We start from the raw sequence: 24,147 nt of genomic DNA, 5'->3' as shown, positions 1-24,147 counted from the left end.
CCAAATGACCAATAAACATATGAAAAGGTGCTCATTTTCATTAGTAATCAGGGAAATGCAAATTAAAGCCACAATGAGCTGCCATTTCATATCAGGTAAGGAAAAGTAAAACATTGAAAAATCCAACAACACCAGATGTATTGGAGAGGCTTTGAAATAAAGGGAACTGACTCTGTTTAAAATTTTGTTGTTAGAAGAGCAAATTGGTATAATGCTTTAGAAAAAATTTGGCATTATCTAGGAATATTGAAGATCTGACCATCATTTGACCTCACATTCCTATCCTTTGAAACATGCCCTTTAAATGTGCAATAGGATATATGCAGAGGAACATTTATTAGCATTTTCCATAATAGTCAAAAACGAGAAAGAAAAAAAAGCCCATCTACACTTGAAGTGAATAAATTACAGTAAATCCGCACAGTGGAATTCTGTACGTTAGTGGAAACGGAGGAACTGCAGTCACATGCAACTGAGTTACTCCCGTAAAAACATTGAATGGTTCCATTCTGTTCAAATGAATGTCAAAAATAGCCAGAAAAATAGAAGTACATTATGTAGGAATTCAAGGCTAGATGGTGAACCTAAAGAATAAAACAAATAAGCACTACAAATGCTATTTATGGAGGAGATTTGTAATACAGGATAGAGGCACATGGGTTTCTGAAATGCTGATCATATAAAATATATTTACCTAAGCGGTGGTTACATGGGTGCTAGCTTTTTAATTATTAAATTAAACATGTGTTTTAAACCCAATTTGAAATTAGTTGCCTATTTATTAGAAAATCTAGATTTATGTTTAATGTAATCTTACTGAAATACGTGGGTTCAGAACTACAGTCTTTCTTCTGTACTCTTTCATTCCATCTATTTTATGCTCCTTCTCCCTTGTCTGTGTCTGTGTGTTGGTCGCTATTTTAGCCTTTTGAATCAATCTTGTTTTCCTCTTTCCCCATTACCTTGTTAATTACACATCTTCATTGTTCTTTTAGAAATTGCCCTAAAGATCAGATTTGGATCCTTGACTCTAGTAATCAGAATCTCATATGAATTGCTACCTCTGCCATTTTGTAGGCAGTGCTTGACCTTAGAACCTTGTAACTCCGTTTACTGCTCTCCATCTTTTGTGTTTTCACACATTTTCATTTTACATTACAGTTGACACTCGAATAATGCGGCATCGACCCCACACACAAAACTTCACACATAACTTTTGACTCCCCAAAAATGTTAACTACTAATAGCCTACTGTTAACTGGAAGCCTTACTTAAAATAAACAATTAAACATTTTGTATGTACTATATATTATATACTGTATTTTTACAGTACTGCCATCTAGAGAAAAAATATTAAAAATCATAAGAGAAAATACATTTGGGGTACTGTACATTATTGATCGAAAAAATTTCCACCTGTAAGTGGACATGCACAGTTCAAACCCTTGTTGTTCAAAGTCCTCTGTATTTTAAATCTCACAAGACAGCATCACTGTTGTTTCTTTTTAATGTTTTTATTTATTTTTGAGACAGAGAGAGGCAGAGCATGAGCAGGGGAGGGGCAGAGAGAGAGGGAGACACAGAATCTCAAGCAGGCTCCAGGCTCTGAGCTGTCAGCACAGAGCCCGACATGGGGCTCGAACTCATGGACTGTGAGATCATGCCCTGAGCGGAAGTCGGATGCTTCACCGACTGAGCCACCCAGGTGCCTGGTATCACTGCTTTGTTACAGTCATTACTCAGAGTTACCCACATATTTACCACTCCTGTTGCTCTTCATTTCTTCCTGTATTTCTGTCTTTCGATCTGCGGTAATTTTCCGTCTGCCTGAAGAACTTTGTTCTTTGTTATTTCTTTTCTTAGTTTTGCTCAAGATAAATTTTGTCAGGTTTTTTTGGTTTGGAAACAATGCCATTCTGTCTTTTTTTTTTTTTTTTAAGTTTATTTATTTGAGAGAGAGAGAGAGACAGAGCGCAAGTGGGGGAGGAGCAGAGAGGGAGAAAGAGAATCCCAAGCAGACTCCACATAGCGCAGAGCCCGATGTGGGGCTCGAACTCATGAATTATGAGATCAAGACCTGAGCAGAAGTCAGATGCTTAACTGAGCAGAAATCAGATGCTTATCTGACTGAGCCACCTGGGTGCCCTCATTTTGTCTATATTTTTAAAGACTATTTTAACATAGGTATTGACTTGTAGGTAGTTACTTGCTTTCAGAACTTTCAAGATGTCTTTACCTCTGACTTCTATCATCTCTGTTGAAAAGTTAGCTTCAATCTGATTGTTGTTTCTTCAAAGATCGTGTCTGTATTTCTGCTTTTAAGATATCCTACTTACCTTTGGTTTTCATTAGTGCACTATGATGCTAGTTGTGGGGGCTTGGGTTTAGTGTTTGTTTGGTTTTTAATTTATCTAGATTGGGACTCACCGTTTTCATGAATCTGGTTTTATGTCTTCCACTATCTTTGGAAAAATCTTGGCCATTGTCTCTTCAGATATTCCTTCGGCACCATTCCATCTCTTCTCCCCTCCGGTATTTCAATTACTTGCTTCTCTGTAGCCGCCATGTCTTCTGTTCTCCAGGCTTCAGTCTGGATATTTCCTATTGACCTATTTTCCAGTTTATTAATCCTCTCTTCAGCTGGAGCCTGCTTGGATTCCCTCTCTCCCTCTCTCTGTGCTCCTCTCCCACTTGCGCTCTCTCTCAAAAATAAATAAATAAACAAACAAACAAACATTAAAAAAAAAAAACCAGCCATCACTGGTATCAGTCAGTAGAACAGTTTTATAAAAGTCACATGTCTTTGAATGGTCATGGGATTCCAATCTTCAGTGTGCAGATACACAGATTAGCTTCTCAGGGTAAGTATTAACAGTTTATATACACACACAAACAGACACACTTTTCTACATGCATATATATACACACACATTTATATAAATAATTTTTAAAAATTAAGTTAATTGACATAATGCCCACTGAAAACTACACAAGGTAAATGTATAGCTTGGCAAATGTATAGCTTAGAAAATAAAAACATTTTGTAACTATCTCTTGGGTCAAACCAGTGCCATCCATTCTGCCTCATGCCTCACTCCTAATCACCAATCCTACTCCTACCAGAGTGACCTAAGTAACACTATCTGAACTTTTAACCTAAGTTTTTGGTTGGTTTTCACCTTTATAGAAATGGAGTCAGACTCAGGGAACACTTTGGTGTCTTGCCTCTTTTGTCCAACATTATATGTTGTGAGGCTCATCCATGCTCCGCTGAGCAGCAATGATGTGTTCATTCTCTTTTCTGTATAATGTTCATCATATGAATATACCTCAGTTTACTTATTCGTGGGCACCTAGTTTGTTTGCAGATTGGGGAAATTATGAGTAGTGCTGTTATGAACATTCCTTTACATGTGTTTTGGTGAATGTACATACACACATTTCTGTTGCCTGGAAATGGAATTGGTAGGTCCTAGAGTATATATGTACTTTCAGGTTTAATAGATATTACCAAATACTTTACCAGGGAAATCATACGAAAGCTGTATTTCCATTAGAAAGGATAATGAGGTGGTTGTTCTCCCATATCCTTGCCATCACTTGATATTCTGTTTTTTGCTTCGCCACACTGGTACGTTGATAACACCACATATTGGTTTTGAATTTATATTTCCTTCTAATAATGTAGTGAAGTACAATGTTATGGTTGTGAGCCATTCTAATACCTTTTATGAAGTTTCTCTAAGACTTTTGCATGTTTTCCCTTTGAGTTGCCTGTTACGTTTTTTGTCAGATACGTTTACAATGAATACCTTTTTCTAGTCCCAAGTCCTTCCACTTTCTTAATAGTGTCTTTATATGAATTGACTTGTTAGTTTCAGCGTAGTCTTTTTTTTCCATAGTTTCTGCTTTTCTGATGAATGTTCCATCTGGCTTTAACTATATCTCTGTCTTCCCTCACTATTCTTAAAAGTATTAATTACAGTTTTTTTAATGTCCTTGTGTTAAAACTCCAGCATCCACATCATCTGTGTAACTGTTGCTATTGCTGTTCTGTCAGTTTCTGGTCATTTGATTCTGTTTTTTGGCACACTTGATAATTTCTGAAAAATTGGTGAGGCTCTGGAATGATATCATACTATACACAAGGTTCATTCTGTCCTCTGGCAGAGTAGGGCCTGGTCACCTAAGCTCCTCAGAGAATGGTATAAATTTAGGCTTGTTGTGAATGTGGCAAGGTTCCTTCTACCTTTCGTTCACTCTGGCTCTTAAGACATAGCCCTCTGTTTTGTTTTGTTTTGTATGGAACAAACATATGTGAAACTTAAAACAAAACAAAACAAAACAAAAAACCTAGCCCTCCATAGATTCCTGGCTGAAAGCTTGGAGCATTCACTAGGTCCCTCCACTTTAGTGGGTCTCAAATTGCAATCTTTACCACCCCAGCCCAGTGAAAAAGCCAAAAATTCCACTCTTTTAAAGTCTTCTGCTTGGTTTCTTAGACTCCTAAAATAGCACTGTACTGTATTTGGGTTGCCTAGGTGGCTCAGTTGGAGGAGCATGTGACTTAATAGTTTTCAAGCCCCAACAAGGGGATAGAGATTACCTAAATAAATAAACTTAAAAAAAAATACTAGAAATACTTTACAAATGTTAAATGAAGAATTTTGAGATTGATAAAGAGATTTTGACTCTGGTGTAATGAACATCTGAAAAGAATTGCTTATGGTTAAGCAACAAAATAAATATAGTTATCAATCTTTCAACCGTATGATCACTATCACTAGTAGAAAGAAATACATACAAAACAGTTTTGTTAGAGACCAAAAGTGGATAGAAGATTAAAATGTTCTTGATTAAATTTCAATCTAAACATTTGTTTTTATTTACTGAACTTAGAAATGATGGCTATTAGACTCTCTTATTGATAAATTTGGGGGAAAATTATTGAATTAAGTCTGCTTTAAAATGTGCATTTAAACCAGTTGATTTCACAAAACTAAAGGGAGCATGTAGGAAATGTTCACTTCTGTCCATGAAGTATTAATTACTACAGGAATTGTTCTTTGGTTGTCAACAAATAGAAAACCAAACTAAAAAAGAAAAAGAATTGTGTTCAGAAATGTTCGACAGGGAGCATAAGACTGGGTTCCCTGGGGAAAGGGAAGCACCTGAAATGCACCCTACAGTGTTCAAGCTTACTGCCCAGAGGCATTTCGCAGGTTGAAAGACAGGGGCAGGAAGAGCCCAAACAGCCTACAGGTCTTGCTACATTTATTTATTTATTTTTACATGTTAATTGTCTATTTTGAGAGAGAGAGAGAGTGAGCAGGGGAGGGACAGAGGGGGAGAGAGAAAGCATCCCAAGCAGGTTCCATGCTGTCAGCACAGAGCCCAACATGGGGCTCAGTTCACAGATTGTGAGATCGTGACCTGAGCTGAAACCAAGAACCCAATGTTTAACCTACTGAGCCACCCAGGTGCACCTGAGATCTTGCTACATTTAGATCAGAGACTTGGAAGTCTGAGTTGGCTAGAATTGTGAGGCAGAACAGTGATGAAAAGAAAGTGTGTAAAGATAGAGGTCTGATGACTTGCAGAGGGACCCTCTTGAGTTATTGTTTGAATACAGATCTTTACGTGCAAAGGATGAAACTTCAAGAGGCTGCGAAAAGAACCATTGCAAAGAAGAAGACCAAACATTTCTTGGGTATTGTACAGGGTAGGGACATTTTGCTTTCCCTCTGGCTACAATGAAGAAACTTAAAGTATGAACACCAGGTAGAGTCTTTAGGTGGGCATGCTATAGTGGGCCTGGCTTCATCCTCAAAACTGCAGTGGACCTGCTCCCAAAAACTGAAAGGACACCAAGGATGAAACTAATCCTGAGTATTTAACTCCATGCCGGAATCAAGTCCAGCATTCTTTGAAAGAATGAAATGTCATCCCTCACTCAACAGTGTAAATTTTACAATGTCTGGCACCTTTACCAGGGATGCAAAGTAGCCACAAATATAATTCATAGCAAGGAGAAAACTGAAATGATAGAAACAGACCTGGAAACTATGTTTGATGGACAACCACAACAGGAAACAGCTATTAACCTGTATAGCGTTCATGTCCTACGATAGAAAGGAAGATGGAGGATGTAAAAAACAACAACAAAAACACCCAAGTTGAACTTCTAGAGGTGAAAAACACAGTAAATGCAGAGTACACTGATTAGGATTAAGAACAGAAGAGATAATTACTCATTTAAAAAACAGTGGAATAGGGGCGCCTGGGTGGCGCAGTCGGTTAAGCGTCCGACTTCAGCCAGGTCACGATCTTGCGGTCCGTGAGTTCGAGCCCCGCGTCGGGCTCTGGGCTGATGGCTCAGAGCCTGGAGCCTGTTTCCGATTCTGTGTCTCCCTCTCTCTCTGACCCTCCCCCGTTCATGCTCTGTCTCTCTCTGTCCCAAAAAATAAATAAACGTTGAAAAAAAAAATTTAAAAAAAAATAAAATAAAAAAATAAATAAAAAAAAATAAAAAACAGTGGGATAGTAATAGAAACTGTTCACACAAAAGCATGGGGAGGTAAAAGACTAAAAAAGAAAAAAATGAACAGAGCATCAGAGACCTTTGGAACAGTATCAAGCAGTCGTGTGTGTGTGTGTGTGTGTGTGTGTATTATTTATTGTGTGAGAGAGAAAGAGGGTGTATGCAAGCGGGGAGAGGGGCAGAGAGAGGAGACAAAGAATCCCATGCAGGCTCCGCACCGTCACCACAGAGCCCTATACAGGGCTTCATCCCAGGAACCTGAAAGATCATGACTTGAGCTGAAATCAAGAGTTGGACACTCAACCGAATGAGCCATCCAGGCGCCCCAGTGACAAGATCTTAAAAGCAGCCAGAGAGAAAAGACTCATTACATAGAAAGGAACAAAAAAAATAAGATAAGGAGACTTGTTGCTGTGCACTATGCAAACTAGAAGGCATTTCTAAAGCATTGGAATGAGGACATCTCTAACACATTGAAAGAAAAATGACCCATTAAAATTTTTACACTCCTGTGAAAATACCTTTCAGACACGTAGGGGGAAACAGACACTTTCCCACTAAAAAAAGGTGAATATAGGGGGGTGGAGAATATATCAGCAGACCTGCACCGCAAGAAATGTTAAAGGAAGTTCTGTAGGCAGAAGGAAAACAAAACCAGATGGAAATGTGACTCTATGCAAAGGTAAAGAGGTGCAGAGTGCTGGATATTGTAAATATGTGGGTAATGTAAAGTATTTTTCTGTGTTTCCATATAGGGTATATATGCGTGTATCTAATATACTGTTCCTCTATATTACATGGTGTGTGTGTGTGTGTGTGTGTATATGTATATGTGTGTATATATGTTACATAAGTCCTGTTTAATACAGTGTTTCTGCATACAGGCCACAGACAGTTGGAATTTCAAATTTAAAATCCATCCTATTTACAATAATGTTCTTTGACATATACATAGGGCTAAGATTACTAAAATATCTGTAAGACCTAATTTCAAAACTACAAAGTAGATATCAGGTTTGTGATCCAGCATGCAGGGAGTCGTCACTCCTTTCTAACGACAAGTAAAAAGCTGAACAAATTGAAAAAATCAACAGCTCTTGTTAGAACCACTAGAGAAGAAGTAAGGTCACAGAGCAACGTCCCCCCCCCCCCCCCCCCAATGGAGAGGACAACAGGCAGAAATATTCATCACGACATCCAGGAACTAGAGCAGAAGACTCCGTGGGAACCAGTCCCAGGGTAGGAAGACCTAAACTGTAATTGCTGGAGGCTCAGTGTAGACAAATCAAGAGTTAGCAACTCCAGGTGGGGCTTTGCCAGGGCCTTACGGTGAATACTGGAGAAAAATCCCCTCGTGCTTATAGAGGCGGATGGTGAAAGGAAGCTTCTAAAATACACCAGAGCACTCTGTTCTTGACAAGGCCTGTCCTAGAGAGAAACTGTTACCAGAAGTTAACCTACCTGGGGGGAAGGAAATGTCCAGTTCCTGCTCCCTCTGGCCTTCCATCTGGAGGAAGTAAATACCCAACTCCACCTGCTCCAGCCATCCTGTCCCGCCTGAAGGGTGTCGGGGACTGAGAAGCACTGGTGAAGTGAAGTCCACACTCCAAGGGCACAGGCTTACTTAAAAGCTGAGAGCTAATCACAGGACCAGTAGAAGCTTCCCCTCCCTGCCCCGTCTTATTAATGCATCACCAACTTCCTTTTTATCATAGTTCCTTTCACCCAGTATATCATGTCCCCCTTTCAACAACAAAATATCACAAGACACACTAAAAGGCAAGAAACACGATTTGAAGAGACTTAAGCATCAGAAGCAGAGTCAGAAATGTTCAAACTATCAGACTAGGAATTTTGAAAAATTACCACTTTGCTAAGGGCTTTAATGAAAAAAAAGGTAGAAAAAAATGCAAGAACAGGTAGATAATGGAAGCAGAGTACTGGAAATTTTATGAAAAAGAAGTGCTGGAGATCAAAACAGCAACAAGAATGCCTTTGATGGGCTTATTAGAATAGACATCCCTGAGGAAAGCTTCACCCAGCTTGAGAATGACAATAGAAGCTTGAAAACAGAAAAGCAAAGAGAAAAAGACAACAGAAATCTCCAAGGAGTTGGGACAACTACAAACGAAGGCACATAAGCATAATGGGAACACCAGAAGGATAGAAAAGGGGAGGAGGCTGATAGAAGGAGTAAAAGTAATATTTCAAGCAATCATGACGAAGAATTTCTCCCAAATTAATGTTAGATACCAAGTCACAGAACCAGCAATCTCAGAAAACACCAAGCAGGATAAATATTTTAAAAAAAAAAAAAACACCTACATTTGGGCATATGATTTTTAAAATCCCGAAAATCAAAGATAAAATCTTGAAAAAAGCCAGAGGAAAAAAACACCTTACCCATAGTTGAGCAAACATAAGAATTACCTCCAACTTCTCCTTAGAAATGATGTAAGCACAAAGAGGGTGGAGTGAAATGTTGAGAGAACAAAAAACCACCAACTTAAAATTCTGTACTCTGTGACATTCTCCTTCAGTATCAAAGGAGAAATACAGACTTTCTCAGACAAACAAAAGTTTAGTGTGCTTGTTGCCTGTAGACCTGCCTTGCAAGAAATGTTAAAAATTCTTTACAGAGAAGGAAAATAAATCAGAAAAGCAGATCTACAGAAAGAAAAGAAGATTGTCGGAGACGTAATAAGCAAAGGTAGAGCGCAAGCTTTTATTCATCTTATCAAGTGATTTGACGAGTTTGTTGGAAAGAATGGCAACAGTGTATTTATGTATGTGTGTGTTTGTTTAAATGAAATGAATGATAGCAATGATACAAGGCAAAGGCAGGAGAGATTACGAATATTTTGTTGTTGGGAGGTACTTGCCCTACTTGTGAAGCAGCATAGTGTTATTTGCCAGTAGTTTTGGATTCGTTGTAAACATATAGACTCTAAGGGAACCATCTAAAAAAGAAGTATAACTGATAGGCTAAGAAAGGAAAGAAAATAGAATCATATAAAATGTAATTTTATTCGTCACTGCCAAAACTTGGAAGCAACCAAGGTGTCCTTCATTATATAAATAAACCGATACATTCAAGACAATGGAATATTACACGATACTCAAGAAGAAATGGGCTCTCCAACTATGAAAAGATCCAGAAAAAACTTAAATGCATATTGCTAAATGAAAGAAGTCAATTTGAGAAGGCTGTATATACTGTGATGCTAACTACATGACATTCTAGAAGAGACAAAACTATGGAGACACTAAAAGGATCAAATACCACCAGGGAGTTAGTGAGGAGAAAAGAATAGGTGAAGCACAGGGACTTTTAGGGCAGTGAAACTACTGTCTATGGTTCTATAATGGTGGATATATATCATTTTACATTTGTCAAAACTCATGGAATATTCACCACGAAGAGTGAAACCAATTGTAGAGTGTGGACTTTGACAATGATAATGATGTGTCAATATAGGTTCATCATCTGTAACAAGCATACCACCGTGATATAGGATTTTGATGGGGAAGTTGTGGGCGGGAGATTGGTTAGGGACAATAAGTACATGGGAACTCCCTGGACCTTCCACTTAATTTTGCTATAAACCTAAAGCTGCTCTTAAAAAACTCATCTGTTAGTTTTTAAAAGTACAAGAAATTGCTGAAATTAAAGGAGACCTAAATATAGGGTGAGATACGTCATGTTTACAAATCAGAAAATTCATTATTAATGTCACTTCACCCAAATTGTTCTATACGTTTAGTGGAGTCTCAATGAAAATCCTGGTGGCCTTTTTTTTTTTTTTTTTATAGATAGTAACAAGCTGATTGAAAACTTACATAAAGTGCAAAAGATCTATAAGATGAAAGCAGTGTTAGAAGAACAAAGTTGAAAGACATGCACTACCTAAGTTTAAGACTTTTATAAAGTTGGGGCACTTAGGTGGCACAGTCGGTTAAGTGTCCGACTTCGACTCAGGTCATGATCTCAAGGTCTGTGAGTTTGAGCCTTGCATCGGGCACTGTGCTCAAAGCTCAGAGCCTGGAGCCTGCTTCAGATTCTGTGTCTCCCTCTCTCTCTGCCCCTCCCCCACTCACACTCTGTCTCTCTCCCTCTCTCAAAAATAAACAAACATTAAAAAAAAAAGACTTTTATAAAGTTATAGTCATTAAGACAGCACTTATGTGGTGGTGTTTAGGATAGACCTACAAATCAGTGGACAGGTTAGAGAATATGCATATGATCCAGTGGTTTTCAACAAAAATTCCCAAGGTAATTTGTTGGAAAAAAGATAGTCTTTTCAACAACTGTTGCAGGAATAACCAGAAGGGAAAAGTGAACCTCCCCTCTTAGCTTACACCATATACAAAAATAATTTGAAATGGATCATAGACCTAAATACAAAAGCTCAAATTTAAAACATCTATAAGTAAGTGGTGTAGGGGTGCCTGGGTGGCTCAGTCAGTTAAGCATCTGACTTTGGCTCTGGTGAGGATCTCACGGTTTGTGAGTTTGAGCCCCACATTGGGCTCTATGCTGACAGCTTGGAGCCTGGAGCCTGCTTTGGATTCTGTGTCTCCCTCTCTTTGCCCCTCCCCTGCTCACACTCTGGCTCTGTCAAATAAACATTATTTTTTTTTTTTTTTAATTTAGAAAGTGGTGTAACTCTGTGCATAGAAAATTCATCTAACAATTTTATGGGCTTAATGAAATTTTTGTCAAGATTTTCTTAAAGATTCTGATTTTAAATATCAAACTCAGTAGTAGGGGCACCTAGGTGGCTCAGTCGGTTGAGTGTCTGACTCGTGATCTCAGCTCAGGTCTTGATCTCAGGGGTTGTGAGTTTAAGGCCTGTGGGAACCCATGCCCAGGGTGGAGCCTACTTTAAAAAAAAGAAAAGAAGGAATTATGTTTAGGCCTCTCTTATTTCAGGGCACCTGGATGGCTCAGTGGGTTAAGCATCCAACTCTTGATTTCAGCTCGTGGTTCATGAGATTGAGCTCTTTGCTGACAGCCCAGAGCCTGCTTGGGATTCTCTCTCCCTCGCTCTCTCCTCCTCCCCCATTCTCTCTCTTCCTTCCTCTCTCTCAAATAAATAAACTTTAAAAAATAATATAAACTCATGAAAGGAGTCTGGGTCAAATGGGAGCTGAAGACAATCTTCTGACTCAGGATATTCTGTAACCGCAATCAGCATCATTTACCAACTTTGTTTAGTTTAGTAAATGTATGGTAACTATTTCTACTATAGTGATACAATGTAGAATCATGGCAGAACTAATTTGTTATAGCTTTGTTTGTTATAGTCCTGTATCTGGAAGAGTCTAAGTGTCTTAATGGGTTTCTTTCAGTTATACTTTTAATTTTCATGAAGGCAAGTATACGTGTTAGAGTGACTTGTATGTGTTGAACACTTATGTATATTGTATACTTATCATCTCTCTCCCTCTGCCCCCAATTGTTAGATTAAAACGTGTCAGTTATGAAATGTTAAGTCAGAATTCTAACCACTGATTGCATGTTTCAGCCTAATAATGCATGTTTAGTTTATTTTTGTTTTTAATTTTCTTTATCATTTTAGTAACAATGATGATGTTATGTTGATTTCTGTGGAAAGTCCTAATTTGACAGCTCCAATTACATCAAATCCAACAGGTATCTGAAGTTGATTAAAATATCATCTATCAAATTAGAAAACCTCAAATCAGTTTTTTTTCTAATAGAGAATTGAATATTATCTTTCAATAAATAAATATTTTAATTCTGGTTCCAAAAGTGTTTTAATTTATGTCTGTGGTTAATAATATCTGAATAAGTAAATGATTCCTTGATATAACTGAGGTTTCTTTTTAAACTCGTGTTAATCAATTTATGGCCTTTTGTTTGTTTATTGTGTTTAATGGCTTTTTGAGTTTTAAAACTACTTACCCTTTCGTATACATTATTTTTCCATGTTTGCTCTGGCCTGTGTTGGGGGGACAGATTTGTTTTTTGTTTGTCTTTTTGTTTTGTCTTTTAAGTTACCTTACAGTCCACTTAAGATTTAAAGTCTGGCTGTTGTTTTGCCTCTTTGATGTTTTAACTTTTAGTTTCTGTGAGAATACTTTGTTTTTCTTTAGAGTTTCTGTCTTATTTCACTTACGTAAAAATCTTTAACCTAAGATTTCTAAAGTTCGTCTCTTTTAAAATGGCTTTCTTGTTGGCCTAGAAGTTCTCATTCAAAATTATCCATTTCCTTTTCACGTTTTACTATTTTAGAGTATTTGCATCTTGATTTCAGAAAGCTTTGCCTCCACTTATGTATCTCCTGAATTGCCCCCAGGGTTTGGACTGTTAAGATTGTGAATCAGATAGTTACAAGGGATATTAAGCATTGATCTGAGATTTTCTACTGGTTCTGGATAGAATGCTCTTCAGCCCTCTCCAGTAGTCTAGTTTAGAAATACGGTGAATAAAAAACGTGCACCTTTCCAAGTCTTTCCTCAAATGCTGTATTAATTTACAGATGGATTTTCAAAAAAGAGTCACTAATACAGTTGTAAAGTCACAGGAGAACAAAATCTTTTGAACGAAAATTAGATTTTTTGTTTGTTTGCACTGTTCCTTGGTCTTTGGAATAGGTATGTCCATTGAATTACTTTTTGTGGCTATGTACCCATACTTGGTAAATGGTTAATTAGGATCCTCATTATTGTGTTTTAGCATTTGTATATATTACAAAGTTCATAAATATTTAATTGCTTAATAAACTTGTCAAATGTTGGTATTTTAATAATTGTCTTTCAGATACTGGAAAACCTACATCAGGAAATTCTAACAGTCCACCAAATGCTGAAGCAGAAGTTCAGGTAGGTAATAAATATTGTTTCTGAGTGCTGTTTATTTGAATATGTTAGTTCTGTGAACTTGAGTGTTGCTACATGTTGGATGACTTAGTTTTGTTATTCATTCTTCGGGAGATTCATTCTCTGTGAAATTAATGTTTGACTAGTTGGCATACCCATGGTCCAGTCTAGCTTAAACATTAAAAAGCAAACAGGGCACTTGAGTGGCTCAGTCGATTACACATTCAACTTTGGCTCAGGTTGTGATCTCACAGTTCATGAGTTCAAGCCCTGCATTGGGATCAGGCTCTCTGCTGTCAGCACAAAGCCCACATCAGATCCTCTGTCTCCTTCTGTCTCTGCCCCTCCTATTCTCATGCACCCAGGCACAGGCACTCTTCTCTGTCAAAAATAAACATTAAGAGAGAGAAAAAATTTAAAAAAATAAAAGCAAACACTTAATGATAAACATATTTCAAAACCATACTTACTTACCAAATTAACTCAGACTCTGCTTAGTCATATTGTGAAAAACCACGTAGTATTTCCTGAGCTTCTCTCTCATAGTAGAATTAAATTAAACCTTAAGGACTTACAGGATGTTCTGTCTTCTAAATGGTAATTTAAAATTTGTGATTTATTTTTTAAAAAAATATGTTCTGTTATGGAGGCAAAATCTTGTTTCTTTAACAACAACTTTTCAGGCCACAGAGAAAAAGAAATTTGATTCTGTGATCGATCTGACAAAAGAAGCCCAATCAAACTGCAACGCAGGTAAACGAGTTGTCTTTCCTTCTTAAGTAGGATGGAAGCTAACAATTCAGAAAGCATTTGACACATTTATAAAGTTTGTTTCAGTGTGTCAGTATATGTGTGTGTGTGTAGTTCTGGGCAGTTTTATCATGTAGAGATTCATGTGATGGTCACCACAATCCAATCACACAACCATCTGTGGGTGTTCTGTGATGATATGCGTGTATCTTTATGAGATTGGCTTCTTTTCCTTACTTAGCATAATTCCCTCAGAGGGTCACCAGAGTTGTGTATCAGTAGTATTCCCTTTTGCTGCTGAGTAATATTCTGTGGTATAGATGTATAAAATAGTTTGTATTCACTCACTGAAAGACATTGGGTTGTTTGGGGCTATTATGAATCTCTTCCCTGGTACACACCTTTTTTCTTTAACTATAACAATAGCACTGTGAGAGGAATCTAGGGCATAACATGAAAGGGAAGAGGAACAGCGCCCTCTTTCTCAGATTTAAAGAGAAAGAAGTAAAATATAGTCATCTGGGACTAGTAATGAGTTATAGAGTTTCAGCCCTTAATAACTGCACTTGAATGTTTTTCAAACTCTTGATAAACTCTTGAAATATTACTTATTAGCATTAGTAAAATTGTGTAATATTTAAAAATGGAGATTAGCATAGGAAATATATAGTCTAACTCCTCCCCTTTCAACTGTGGACCCAAACAAAGGTTGGAACCATTGAAATCTCCAGGTACCTCATGATAGAATTAAGAAACCCTTCAATTTCCAGTTTAGTGATGAAAATTAGAAATACAGATCTGAAAATGAATTGGAATCTATAATAATCGGTTGTTATTAATTCAGATTACAAATTGTTTCTAAACTACATGGTGCAGTGCTGTAGACTCTAAGTCTAAAGTTCTCTCTTGACCAGCAAGAGAGCGGACACAGGATTAAAAGCGAGAGATGGCTAATATCCGGGAAAAGACAAGAGCCCCGATTAAGGGTCCTTGCTCCGTTTTTATTAGGATCGGAAGGCTTACAAACATGGTAATGGATGTGCACAAAGAGGCAGTGAAACTGTGAACAGTAACTCATGGACGTGAGGGAAAGGGGGTCTTGAAGGGGTTTAGGGGTTTGGGTTAATAACAAAACAAAATCCTGACACCAGGCAGATGGGTAGATGGTTGTTAAGGGCAGACAGGAGGTCCCGCGTCTGTTTATCTTGGCTAGCCTAGAGGATAAGACAGATAGAGCACATAACCTCAGGGTTAACAAGACACCTTTCTTTTGTTAATCAGCTCCCCTCTGGGCAGCTTCACCCACAGCACAGAGGTCTGTAGCCCTATTTACCTGTTTACCTAATTTGGTCCTTCCTTCCTGTGAAAGCAGCTTTCTGCTATAGTACTAAATTGGGGAGCCCTTTTGCCCTGAATACCTTATCTTGCTTACCTCATATACCTTTGTATTGGGGGCCTTTGCCCCCTCCTCTATTCTGGGGACCTTTGCCCCCCTTCTCTATCCTTATTCACCTAATCTTGTTTACCCATACTTGGGTGTGAGCATCCTATGGCTTTGTAATTCTTTCTGCCTTGTTAACTCATCAGTGCAGGCTCAGGGAGTCCCTCAGCTTATTCCCCAAAGTACAGGATTGGAGACACAATAAAATAAAAAGTAGGAACACAGATTTGTCACTGCTTGAGAAGATAAATCAGACCTCTAACTTGGGGGGCTTTAGTCTGAAATCTAGCAGTTGGACAGAGAGATCATGTTAATTCATGCTGCTGACCCATGATAACATCGAGTCTGTTTATCTTGTAGAATATCCAGTTCTCAATAAAAGTTTGTTTCTCAGGTCAAACCTAGACTGTCTCCTGTATTCCCAGTCTTGATGAATGGTATCACCAGGTCACTCTATTTTCCAAGCTAGACCGTTTTCCTAGACAAAAGGAAACACTTTTGACGCTTAGATCTGCCTCGTTCCTCAGTCTCGTCACTTTTCAAGCCCATCGGTTCTGTCTCCTGAAAAGCCAACCGGTCTGCTCCATGTATTTTCTTATTTCAGAATTCCATCACCTTTAGCCTGGTCTTCTGTCATAACCTAGTAACTAATGTTTCTGCCCTAAACTTAGTGCTTCTGGTGACTCTTGCAAGCTGTCACTGAAATACTGCTTCCTGTGTACACACCTGTGTACGATAAAATCAAAACCCCTTAGCACGACAGAAGCCTCAATGACGTAGACCCTGCAAACCTTTCGAGCTTATGTTCTGCACATCCCTTAGCTGTGCCTTAATCGCCTCTCAACAGGTAGCGCTGCTTCTCTCCTCACCACCTCCACGTGTGCGGTTCCCTTTGTTGGGACGCCTCTCCCCTCTGGGCTCCCTAGGCTTGTGTGATGTCCCCACTCTTCATCCTTTCATATTCAGTTTAGACACTGGCTACACTGTTCCTTCCAGGTTCTCCTTACCATTGGTATTTAGCGCACGCCCATATTCTAGCTTGATTACATCGTCCTGTAATCATTTCTTTACATATGTCTTCCAGAAAGCACTGGAACTTCTTTTCTACAGCATCCGTGTCTTTATTAATCTGTAAGTTCCCATCCTTTTAGCACAATGTTTATCACATAGTTTACTTTCCCACCAAAATGTTCAATTAGTGCGGCAGATTTTCCACTAAAGAGATTTAAAAGAAATATAATTTTGCACACTGTGAATGGGAGTGTGAATCTTTCTGGACGACATTTTTATCAATATCAAAAACTTAACAAATATGGAAGCCTTTTGACCCCCAAATTCTTTGAAAATGTTCATCACAGTGCTATTTGTGATAAAACTTTGGAAATCCTTAAATTCCTAGAAATATAGGATTGATTGCACACATTTATATGGTACAGCAGTATTCAGCCATTAAAAATAATGCTGTAGAAGAAGTACATGTGTTGATGAAAACGTGTTAGTAATATGACAAGAGAAAAAAGTTATAAATGTACGTATAGAGAGTAGTGATGTGAGTAAAGGATCCCAGACTTCCCTTTTCTGCCATAAACAAACTAAACTAAACTAAACAAGATGTAATTTTTAAAAATCTTTTCAGATATTGCAGGATAGGAACTACAACCCCTGAGAGAAGGCAGTCAGTGAGATGAGCTGTACAGATTGTCCCAACTCCCTTCCTAGACTGTGGTACACGGTAGGAGCTCCCAAACAGAGAATGTCTGTCTTGCTGAGGTCAGGAGACAGAACTTGGCCTCCAGAGAGGCTAAGGCAGCTGGAGAGAAGGGGAAGACTATAGTATCAGAATCAGGAAGCCACTCAGAGAAAGAGCCGCAGGAGGTTAGCATAGAATCCTCTTGAGGCCTCACTGAAGTATTAAGCCGCACATGGGTAGAGTGAAACTCAATACATCTGGGCAAAGAATGACCCAAGAGCTTTATGCTCACAGGTAGGAAATGTTTCCATTTTGACCAGCTATAGTGGCAGAGTCTTCTGAATATCTGGGTGTAAACTCGTCTTAGAGCAAAGGCAACTGTAGCCTTACCCTAATAAAATCAAAAAACAAACTTCGAAAGGATCAAGCTGAACTACATGTAACTTGATGGCTTACCACACAAAGCTCACTGTGTTCTGTTTAAAATGAGAGAGAATGGGGGCGCCTGGGTGGCGCAGTCGGTTAAGCGTCCGACTTCAGCCAGGTCACGATCTCGCGGTCCGTGAGTTCGAGCCCCGCGTCAGGCTCTGGGCTGATGGCTCAGAGCCTGGAGCCTGTTTCCGATTCTGTGTCTCCCTCTCTCTCTGCCCCTCCCCCGTTCATGCTCTGTCTCTCTCTGTCCCAAAAATAAATAAACGTTGAAAAAAAAAAAAAAAAAAAATGAGAGAGAATGGAATTCGACATACAGCCATTTACATTTTATAATATCCATTATCCAATTTAAAAGTCACTAGAGATACAAAGATAAAAAAAAAAAAAAAGTGGAATCCAGGGGCGCCTGGGTGGCTCAGTCGGTTAAACGTCCGACTTCGGCTCAGGTCATGATCTCATGGTCCGTGAGTTCAAGCCCCACGTCAGGCCCTGTGCTGACAGCTCAGAGCCTGGAGCCTGCTTCAGATTCTGTGTCTCCCTCTCTCTCTGCCCCTCCCCCGCTCATGCTCCGTCTCTCTCTCAAAAATGAATCAATGTTAAAAAAAATTTTTTTTTTAAAAATGGAATCCATAACCAAGAGAAAAATCAATCTATCTGAAACAAACTTAGAAATGACAGAGATGACAAAATTAACAGACAGGGACTTTGAAAGATGTGATATAAATATGCTCAAACTGGGGCACCTGGCTCTTGATCTGGAGTTTGAGCTCCAAATTGGGGTAGAGATTACATAAAAAATTTAAATTGAAAAAAGAAAAACGAAATATGCTCAAAGATAAAAAGTACCCAGGAACATAATAAGAGAAAGAAAATATATAAAATAGAACCAAATTAGAAAACAAAATTCAGTGACTGGAAAAAAAACAGCATATTAAACACAGAAGAAGGAAAACAAATTGGTAAATTGGAAGAAATAGTACCTGACCAGATAGCTTAGAAAGAAACTATCCAAATTAAAGGAAGATTAAAACGAGAAAAGAAAAAAGCCTGGGGAAAAAAGGAGTAAGAGTTTTTTAATGAGCTGTGGGATAGTACCAAGTGGACCTACATACATGTATGGTCAGAAGTTTTCTAAATTTAATGAAAAGCACAAACCCACATAATTACGAACTTCAGTAAATTCCAAGGAGGATAAATACAAAGAAAACCATATCAAGGTACCTCATAATCAATTCCTGAAAACCAGGGGTAAAGAGAAAAAAATCTTAAAAGCTATCAGAAAAAAAACAAAAATTGTTTTTAAGAAAAAAAAATGTATCATAAAATATAGAGAGAAGAACGAAGAATTCAGTTTTCTCATTTGGAACTGTGCAAACCAAAAGACAGTCAAATGACATCATTAAAAGGCCGGGGGAAAAATCCTTACCAAGTATATCTTTCAAAAGTGAAAGCAAACTTGAGACTTTTTTAGATAGGAACATGTGGGTGGTTCAGTCAGTTAAGGATTCGACTCTTGGTTTCAGCTCAGGTTCATGCATTCTCATGGTTCGTGAATTCGAGCCTCACATTGGGCTCTGTGCTACTGGTGGAGACGAGCCTGCTTCAGACTCCCTCTCGCTCTGCTTCTCCCCCCTCCCACACACATGCGCTTTCTCTCTCAAAATAAATATATAAAAAGACTTTTTAAGATAAAATTTGTTGCCAGTAAACCTTCATTATTAAAAATAAAGGAAGTTCTGGGAGGGGTAGAGGTCCCTAAACTTGCCGCCTCTCTTGAACACAGCTAGATAAATACCAAATCATTCTGAATACCCAGGAAATCGATCCGAGGCCTGACCGAGGAAAACCGCACAACTAAAAGTAGAAAAACAGCCATATTGTGGAAGGGGAGCTGCAGAGACTTGATTTAGGGGAGAAAAGAGCTGTGGGTGCTGTGAACGGAAGGGAGCCCCAATCACAGAGAAGGGAGCAACAGAGAGAGAGAGAGAGAGAGAGAGAGAGCACCTGCAGCGGATTGCACAAGAAGAAAATCTTCCTCGAAACCATCAACCAGGAAAAGAAGAAAGGCTGACTGCTGCAAGTTATCACAAGCAGTGGAGCGCAAAGTCTCAAGTTTTAGAGGTCTACGCCATCGCTGTGGCCATGCCTGGTGGGCTTAGCAGGTGGGGAAGGAGGGTGGAGACCCGGGAGCAGGCACCGTGGTCTGAGGATCCCTTGGGTGGCACAGGAAGAAACAGTTCCCCTGCTTGCAGTACGTGTGGGAGTGGTGGCATGGCCTCTCCGGGGACAAAAAGAACGGGTGGCGCCAGCGTGCTGCCCTGTTCGCTAGCGTAGGAGCAGACACCAGCTGGGGGCAGCAAACCTTGGTGCCAGCCTTGTTCTGCAGTTTACAGTGAACTCCGAACCGCCGTGCAGTTCTGCGACTGCTCTTCTGGGACGGACTAGCAAAAGGCAAAAGCAAGGCAAGACCCTCCCCCAGAGGATCAGCGGGGGTCTGCGTCTTGGAGTTTGGACTTTTGAAACCCAGGCATGCACCCAACATAGAACACAGCAGTACCGTGCTGCCTAGCAGGTGGACAACTCAGACACAGGCAGGGTGAAGGCAGGGATTTGGCAGTAGTGGGGCACACAAGAAAGGTGATGATTCACACTTCTCTGAGGGCGTCCTGAAGGGTGGCGGGCACAAACTCCCAGCTCCTAGGAGGAGAGAGCAAGGCAGTGCCATCCCCACCCCCTCACCCTCTACCCCTCAGTCCCCCCACCTCTACCCATCAGCACGGACCGACTTCAATGAGCAAAACAGTGCCATCCAGTGGAGGCTAGAGCCGCTTACACCAAGCAACCCCCCCTCCCCCCCCCCCCCCCGCAGATGCGTCTCCATTAGGGCAAGTTCACCTGAGAATCAGCATAGCAGGCTCCACCTCCGGGAGGCCAACACAGACCCCCCCCCCCCCCACCTCATGCACAAAGTCACTGATCTTAGACTGCTGCAAAGCTTTGGCTCTAGGGGATACTGGACCTAGCTTCCTTTTTTTGTTTTGTTTTTTGGATCTAACTTTTTTTTTTTAATTTTTTTTTTTCAACGTTTATTTATTTTTGGGACAGAGAGAGACAGAGCATGAACGGGCGAGGGGCAGAGAGAGAGGGAGACACAGAATCGGAAACAGGCTCCAGGCTCTGAGCCATCAGCCCAGAGCCCGACGCGGGGCTCGAACTCACAGACCGCGAGATCGTGACCTGGCTGAAGTCGGACGCTCAACCGACTGCGCCACCCAGGCGCCCAAGGATCTAACTTATTTTAACAAGCAGACCAAAGCACACCCAGGATTTACCTTCATTTTCTTTAATTTATTTTTAAATATTGCTTTATTTATTTATTTATTTATTTATTTATTTATGGATCTACTTCTTTTAAAATTTTTTTTTTTTTAACGTTTATTTATTTTTGGGACAGAGAGAGACAGAGCATGAACGGGGGAGGGGCAGAGAGAGAGGGAGACACAGAATCAGAAACAGGCTCCAGGCTCTGAGCCATCAGCCCAGAGCCTGACGCGGGGCTCGAACTCACGGACCGCGAGATCGTGACCTGGCTGAAGTCGGACGCTTAACCGACTGCGCCACCCAGGCGCCCCTGGATCTACTTCTTTTAACAAGCACACCAAAACACACTTAGGATCTAGCTTTTTTTTTTTTTTTTTACCCCCATAATAGCCGTTATTCTCAAGAGTAGGAATACAACAGACTTTCCTAACAATCACACACACAAACAGACCAGTGACCCAGACAAAATGACAAGACGGAGGAATTCAGTAATCACAAGGATACTAGCTGGGCTTGAGAAAAGCATAGAAGACATTTAGAGAATCCATTACTGCAGAGATCAAAGAACAAAACACTAGTCAAAGGCCAAAATAAAAAATGCTGTAATTGAGATGCAAACCCAAATGGATGCAGTGACACTGAGGACGGATGAAGCAGAGGAACAAATAAGTGATATAGAAGATAAAATTATGAAAAATAATGAAGCGGAAAAAAAGAGGGAAAAAATGTATTGGATCATAATTGTACATTTAGACAACTCAGCAACTCCTTAAATGTGTAAACTTTCGTATCATAGGAGTCCCAGAAGAAGAGAAAGAAAAAGGAAGAGAGGGTTTGTTTAAGCAGATTATAGCTGAAAACTTCCCTAATAAGGAAACAGACTTCAAAATCCAAGAAGCACAGAGAACTGCCATTAAATTCAGCAAAAGCTGGCCATCATCAAGGTATATCGTAGTCAAATTCACAAAATACATAGACAAGGAAAGAATCCTGAAAGTAGCAAGGGGAAAATGTCCTTAACCTATAAGAGAAAATAAATCAGGTTCACATCAGGTCTGTGCACAGAAACTTGGCAGGTCAGAAAGGAGTGGAATAATTTGTTCAACATGCTGAACGGGGAAAATGTGCAGTCAGGCTGCATATCCAGCAAGGCTATCATTCAGAATAGGAGGAGAGAGAGTTTCCCGTGCAAGTAAAAACTAAAGGAGTTCATGACCACTAAAACAGCCCTGCAAGAAATATTAAAGGGGCAGACTCTGAGTGGGGAAGGGAAAAAAGACCCAAAGGAACAGAGAACATCACCAGAAACACCAACTTTACAGATAACACAATGGCGCTAAATTCCTATGTTTTCAGTACCACTCTGAATGTAAATTGACTAAATGCTCCAATCAAAAGACATAGAGTATCAGAATGGATAAATAAAACAAGTCTCGTATATGCTGCCTACAAGAGACTCATTTTATTTATTTTTTTAATATGAAATTTATTGTTTAATTGGTTTCCATACAACACCCAGTGCTAATCCCAACAGGTGACTTCCTCAATGCCCATCACCCACCCTCCCCTCCCCTCCGTCCCAGCCCCCATCAACCCTCAGTTTATTCTCCGTTTTTAAGAGTCTCTTATGGTTTGGCTGTCTCCCTCTCTTTTTTTTTCCTTCCCCTTCCCCATGGTCTTCTGTGAAGTTTCTCAGGATCCACATAAGAGTGAAAGCATATGGTATCTGTCTTTCTCTGTATGACTTATTTCACTTAGCATAACACTCTCCATTTCCATCCTCGTTGTGACAAAAGGCCATATTTCATTCTTTCTCATTGCCAAGTAGTATTCCATTGTGTATATAAACCACAATTTCTGGGGCGCCTGGGTGGCGCAGTCGGTTAAGCGGCCGACTTCAGCCAGGTCACTATCTCGCGGTCCGTGAGTTCGAGCCCCGCGTTGGGCTCTGGGCTGATGGCTCAGAGCCTGGAGCCTGTTTCTGATTCTGTGTCTCCCTCTCTCTCTGCCCCTCCCCTGTTCATGCTCTGTCTCTCTCTGTCCCAAAAAAATAAATAAACGTTAAAAAAAAAAAATTAAAAAAAAAAAAAAAACACAATTTCTTTATCCACGCATTAGTGGATGGACATTTAGGCCCTTTCCATAATTTGGCTATTGTTGAAAGTGCTGCTATAAACATTGGGATACAAGTGCCCCTATACATCAGCACTCCTGTATCTCTTGGGTAAATTCCTAGCAGTGCTATTGCTGGTCATAGGGTAGACCTATTTTTAATTTTTTGAGGAACCTCCACACTGGACTGGCGTGAGGTGGTATCTCAGTGTGGTTTTGATTTGTATTTCCCTGATGAGGAGTGACATTGAGCATCTTTTCATGTGCCTGTTGGCCATCTGGATGTCTTCTTTGGAAAAGTGTCTGTTCATGTCTTCTGCCCATTTCCTCACTGGATTATTTGTTTTTCGGGTGTGGAGTTTGGTGAGTTCTTTATGGATTTTGGATACTAGCCCTTTGTCTGATATGTCATTTGCAGATATTTTTTCCCATTCCATTGGTTGCCTTTTAGTTTTGTTGATTGTTTCCTTTGCAGTGCAGAAGCTTTGTATCTTCGTGAGGTCCCAATAGTTCATTTTTGCTTTTAATTCCCTTGCCTTTGGAGATGTGTCAAGTAAGAAATTGCTGCAGCTGAGGTCAGAGAGGTTTTTTCCTCCTTTCTCCTCTAGGGTTTTGATGGTTTCCTGAAGAGACTCATTTTAGACCTAAACACATGTGCAGACTGAAAGTAAAGGAATGGAGAACCATCTATCATGACTAATGGCTGCCAAAATAAAGCCAGAGTAGGCATACTTATATCAGAATTACTAAATTTTAACGTTTATTTATTTTTGGGACAGAGAGAGACAGAGCATGAACGGGGGAGGGGCAGAGAGAGAGAGAGACACAGAATCGGAAACAGGCTCCAGGCTCTGAGCCATCAGCCCAGAGCCCGACGCGGGGCTCGAACTCACAGACCGCAAGATCGTGACCTGGTGAAGTCGGACGCTTAACCGACTGCGCCACCCAGGTGCCCCAGAATTACTAAATTTTAAACCAAAGACTTAAGAAAAGATGAAGGGCATTATATCATAA

General features: G+C 39.8%; 1 protein-coding gene across 2 annotated transcripts in view; it reads left to right on the top strand.

Moving 5' to 3' along the window:
• Positions 1–24,147, top strand: part of ATF7IP2 (activating transcription factor 7 interacting protein 2) — a 61,193-nt gene that overhangs the window by 26,861 nt on the left and 10,185 nt on the right. For both annotated transcript variants that reach the window (XM_086691272.1, XM_086691273.1), the window contains exons 8-10: positions 12,124–12,197; positions 13,329–13,390; positions 14,071–14,140. In XM_086691272.1, the coding sequence (XP_086547398.1) occupies positions 12,124–12,197; positions 13,329–13,390; positions 14,071–14,140 (206 nt within the window). The remainder of the gene's footprint in view (positions 1–12,123; positions 12,198–13,328; positions 13,391–14,070; positions 14,141–24,147) is intronic.

This window comes from Puma concolor, chromosome E3, assembly GCF_028749965.1.
Source record: "Puma concolor isolate L17-30 chromosome E3, mPumCon1.1.hap2, whole genome shotgun sequence".
Classification (NCBI taxonomy): Eukaryota; Metazoa; Chordata; class Mammalia; order Carnivora; family Felidae; genus Puma; species Puma concolor.
This window is presented reverse-complemented; position numbering and strand designations above follow the sequence as displayed.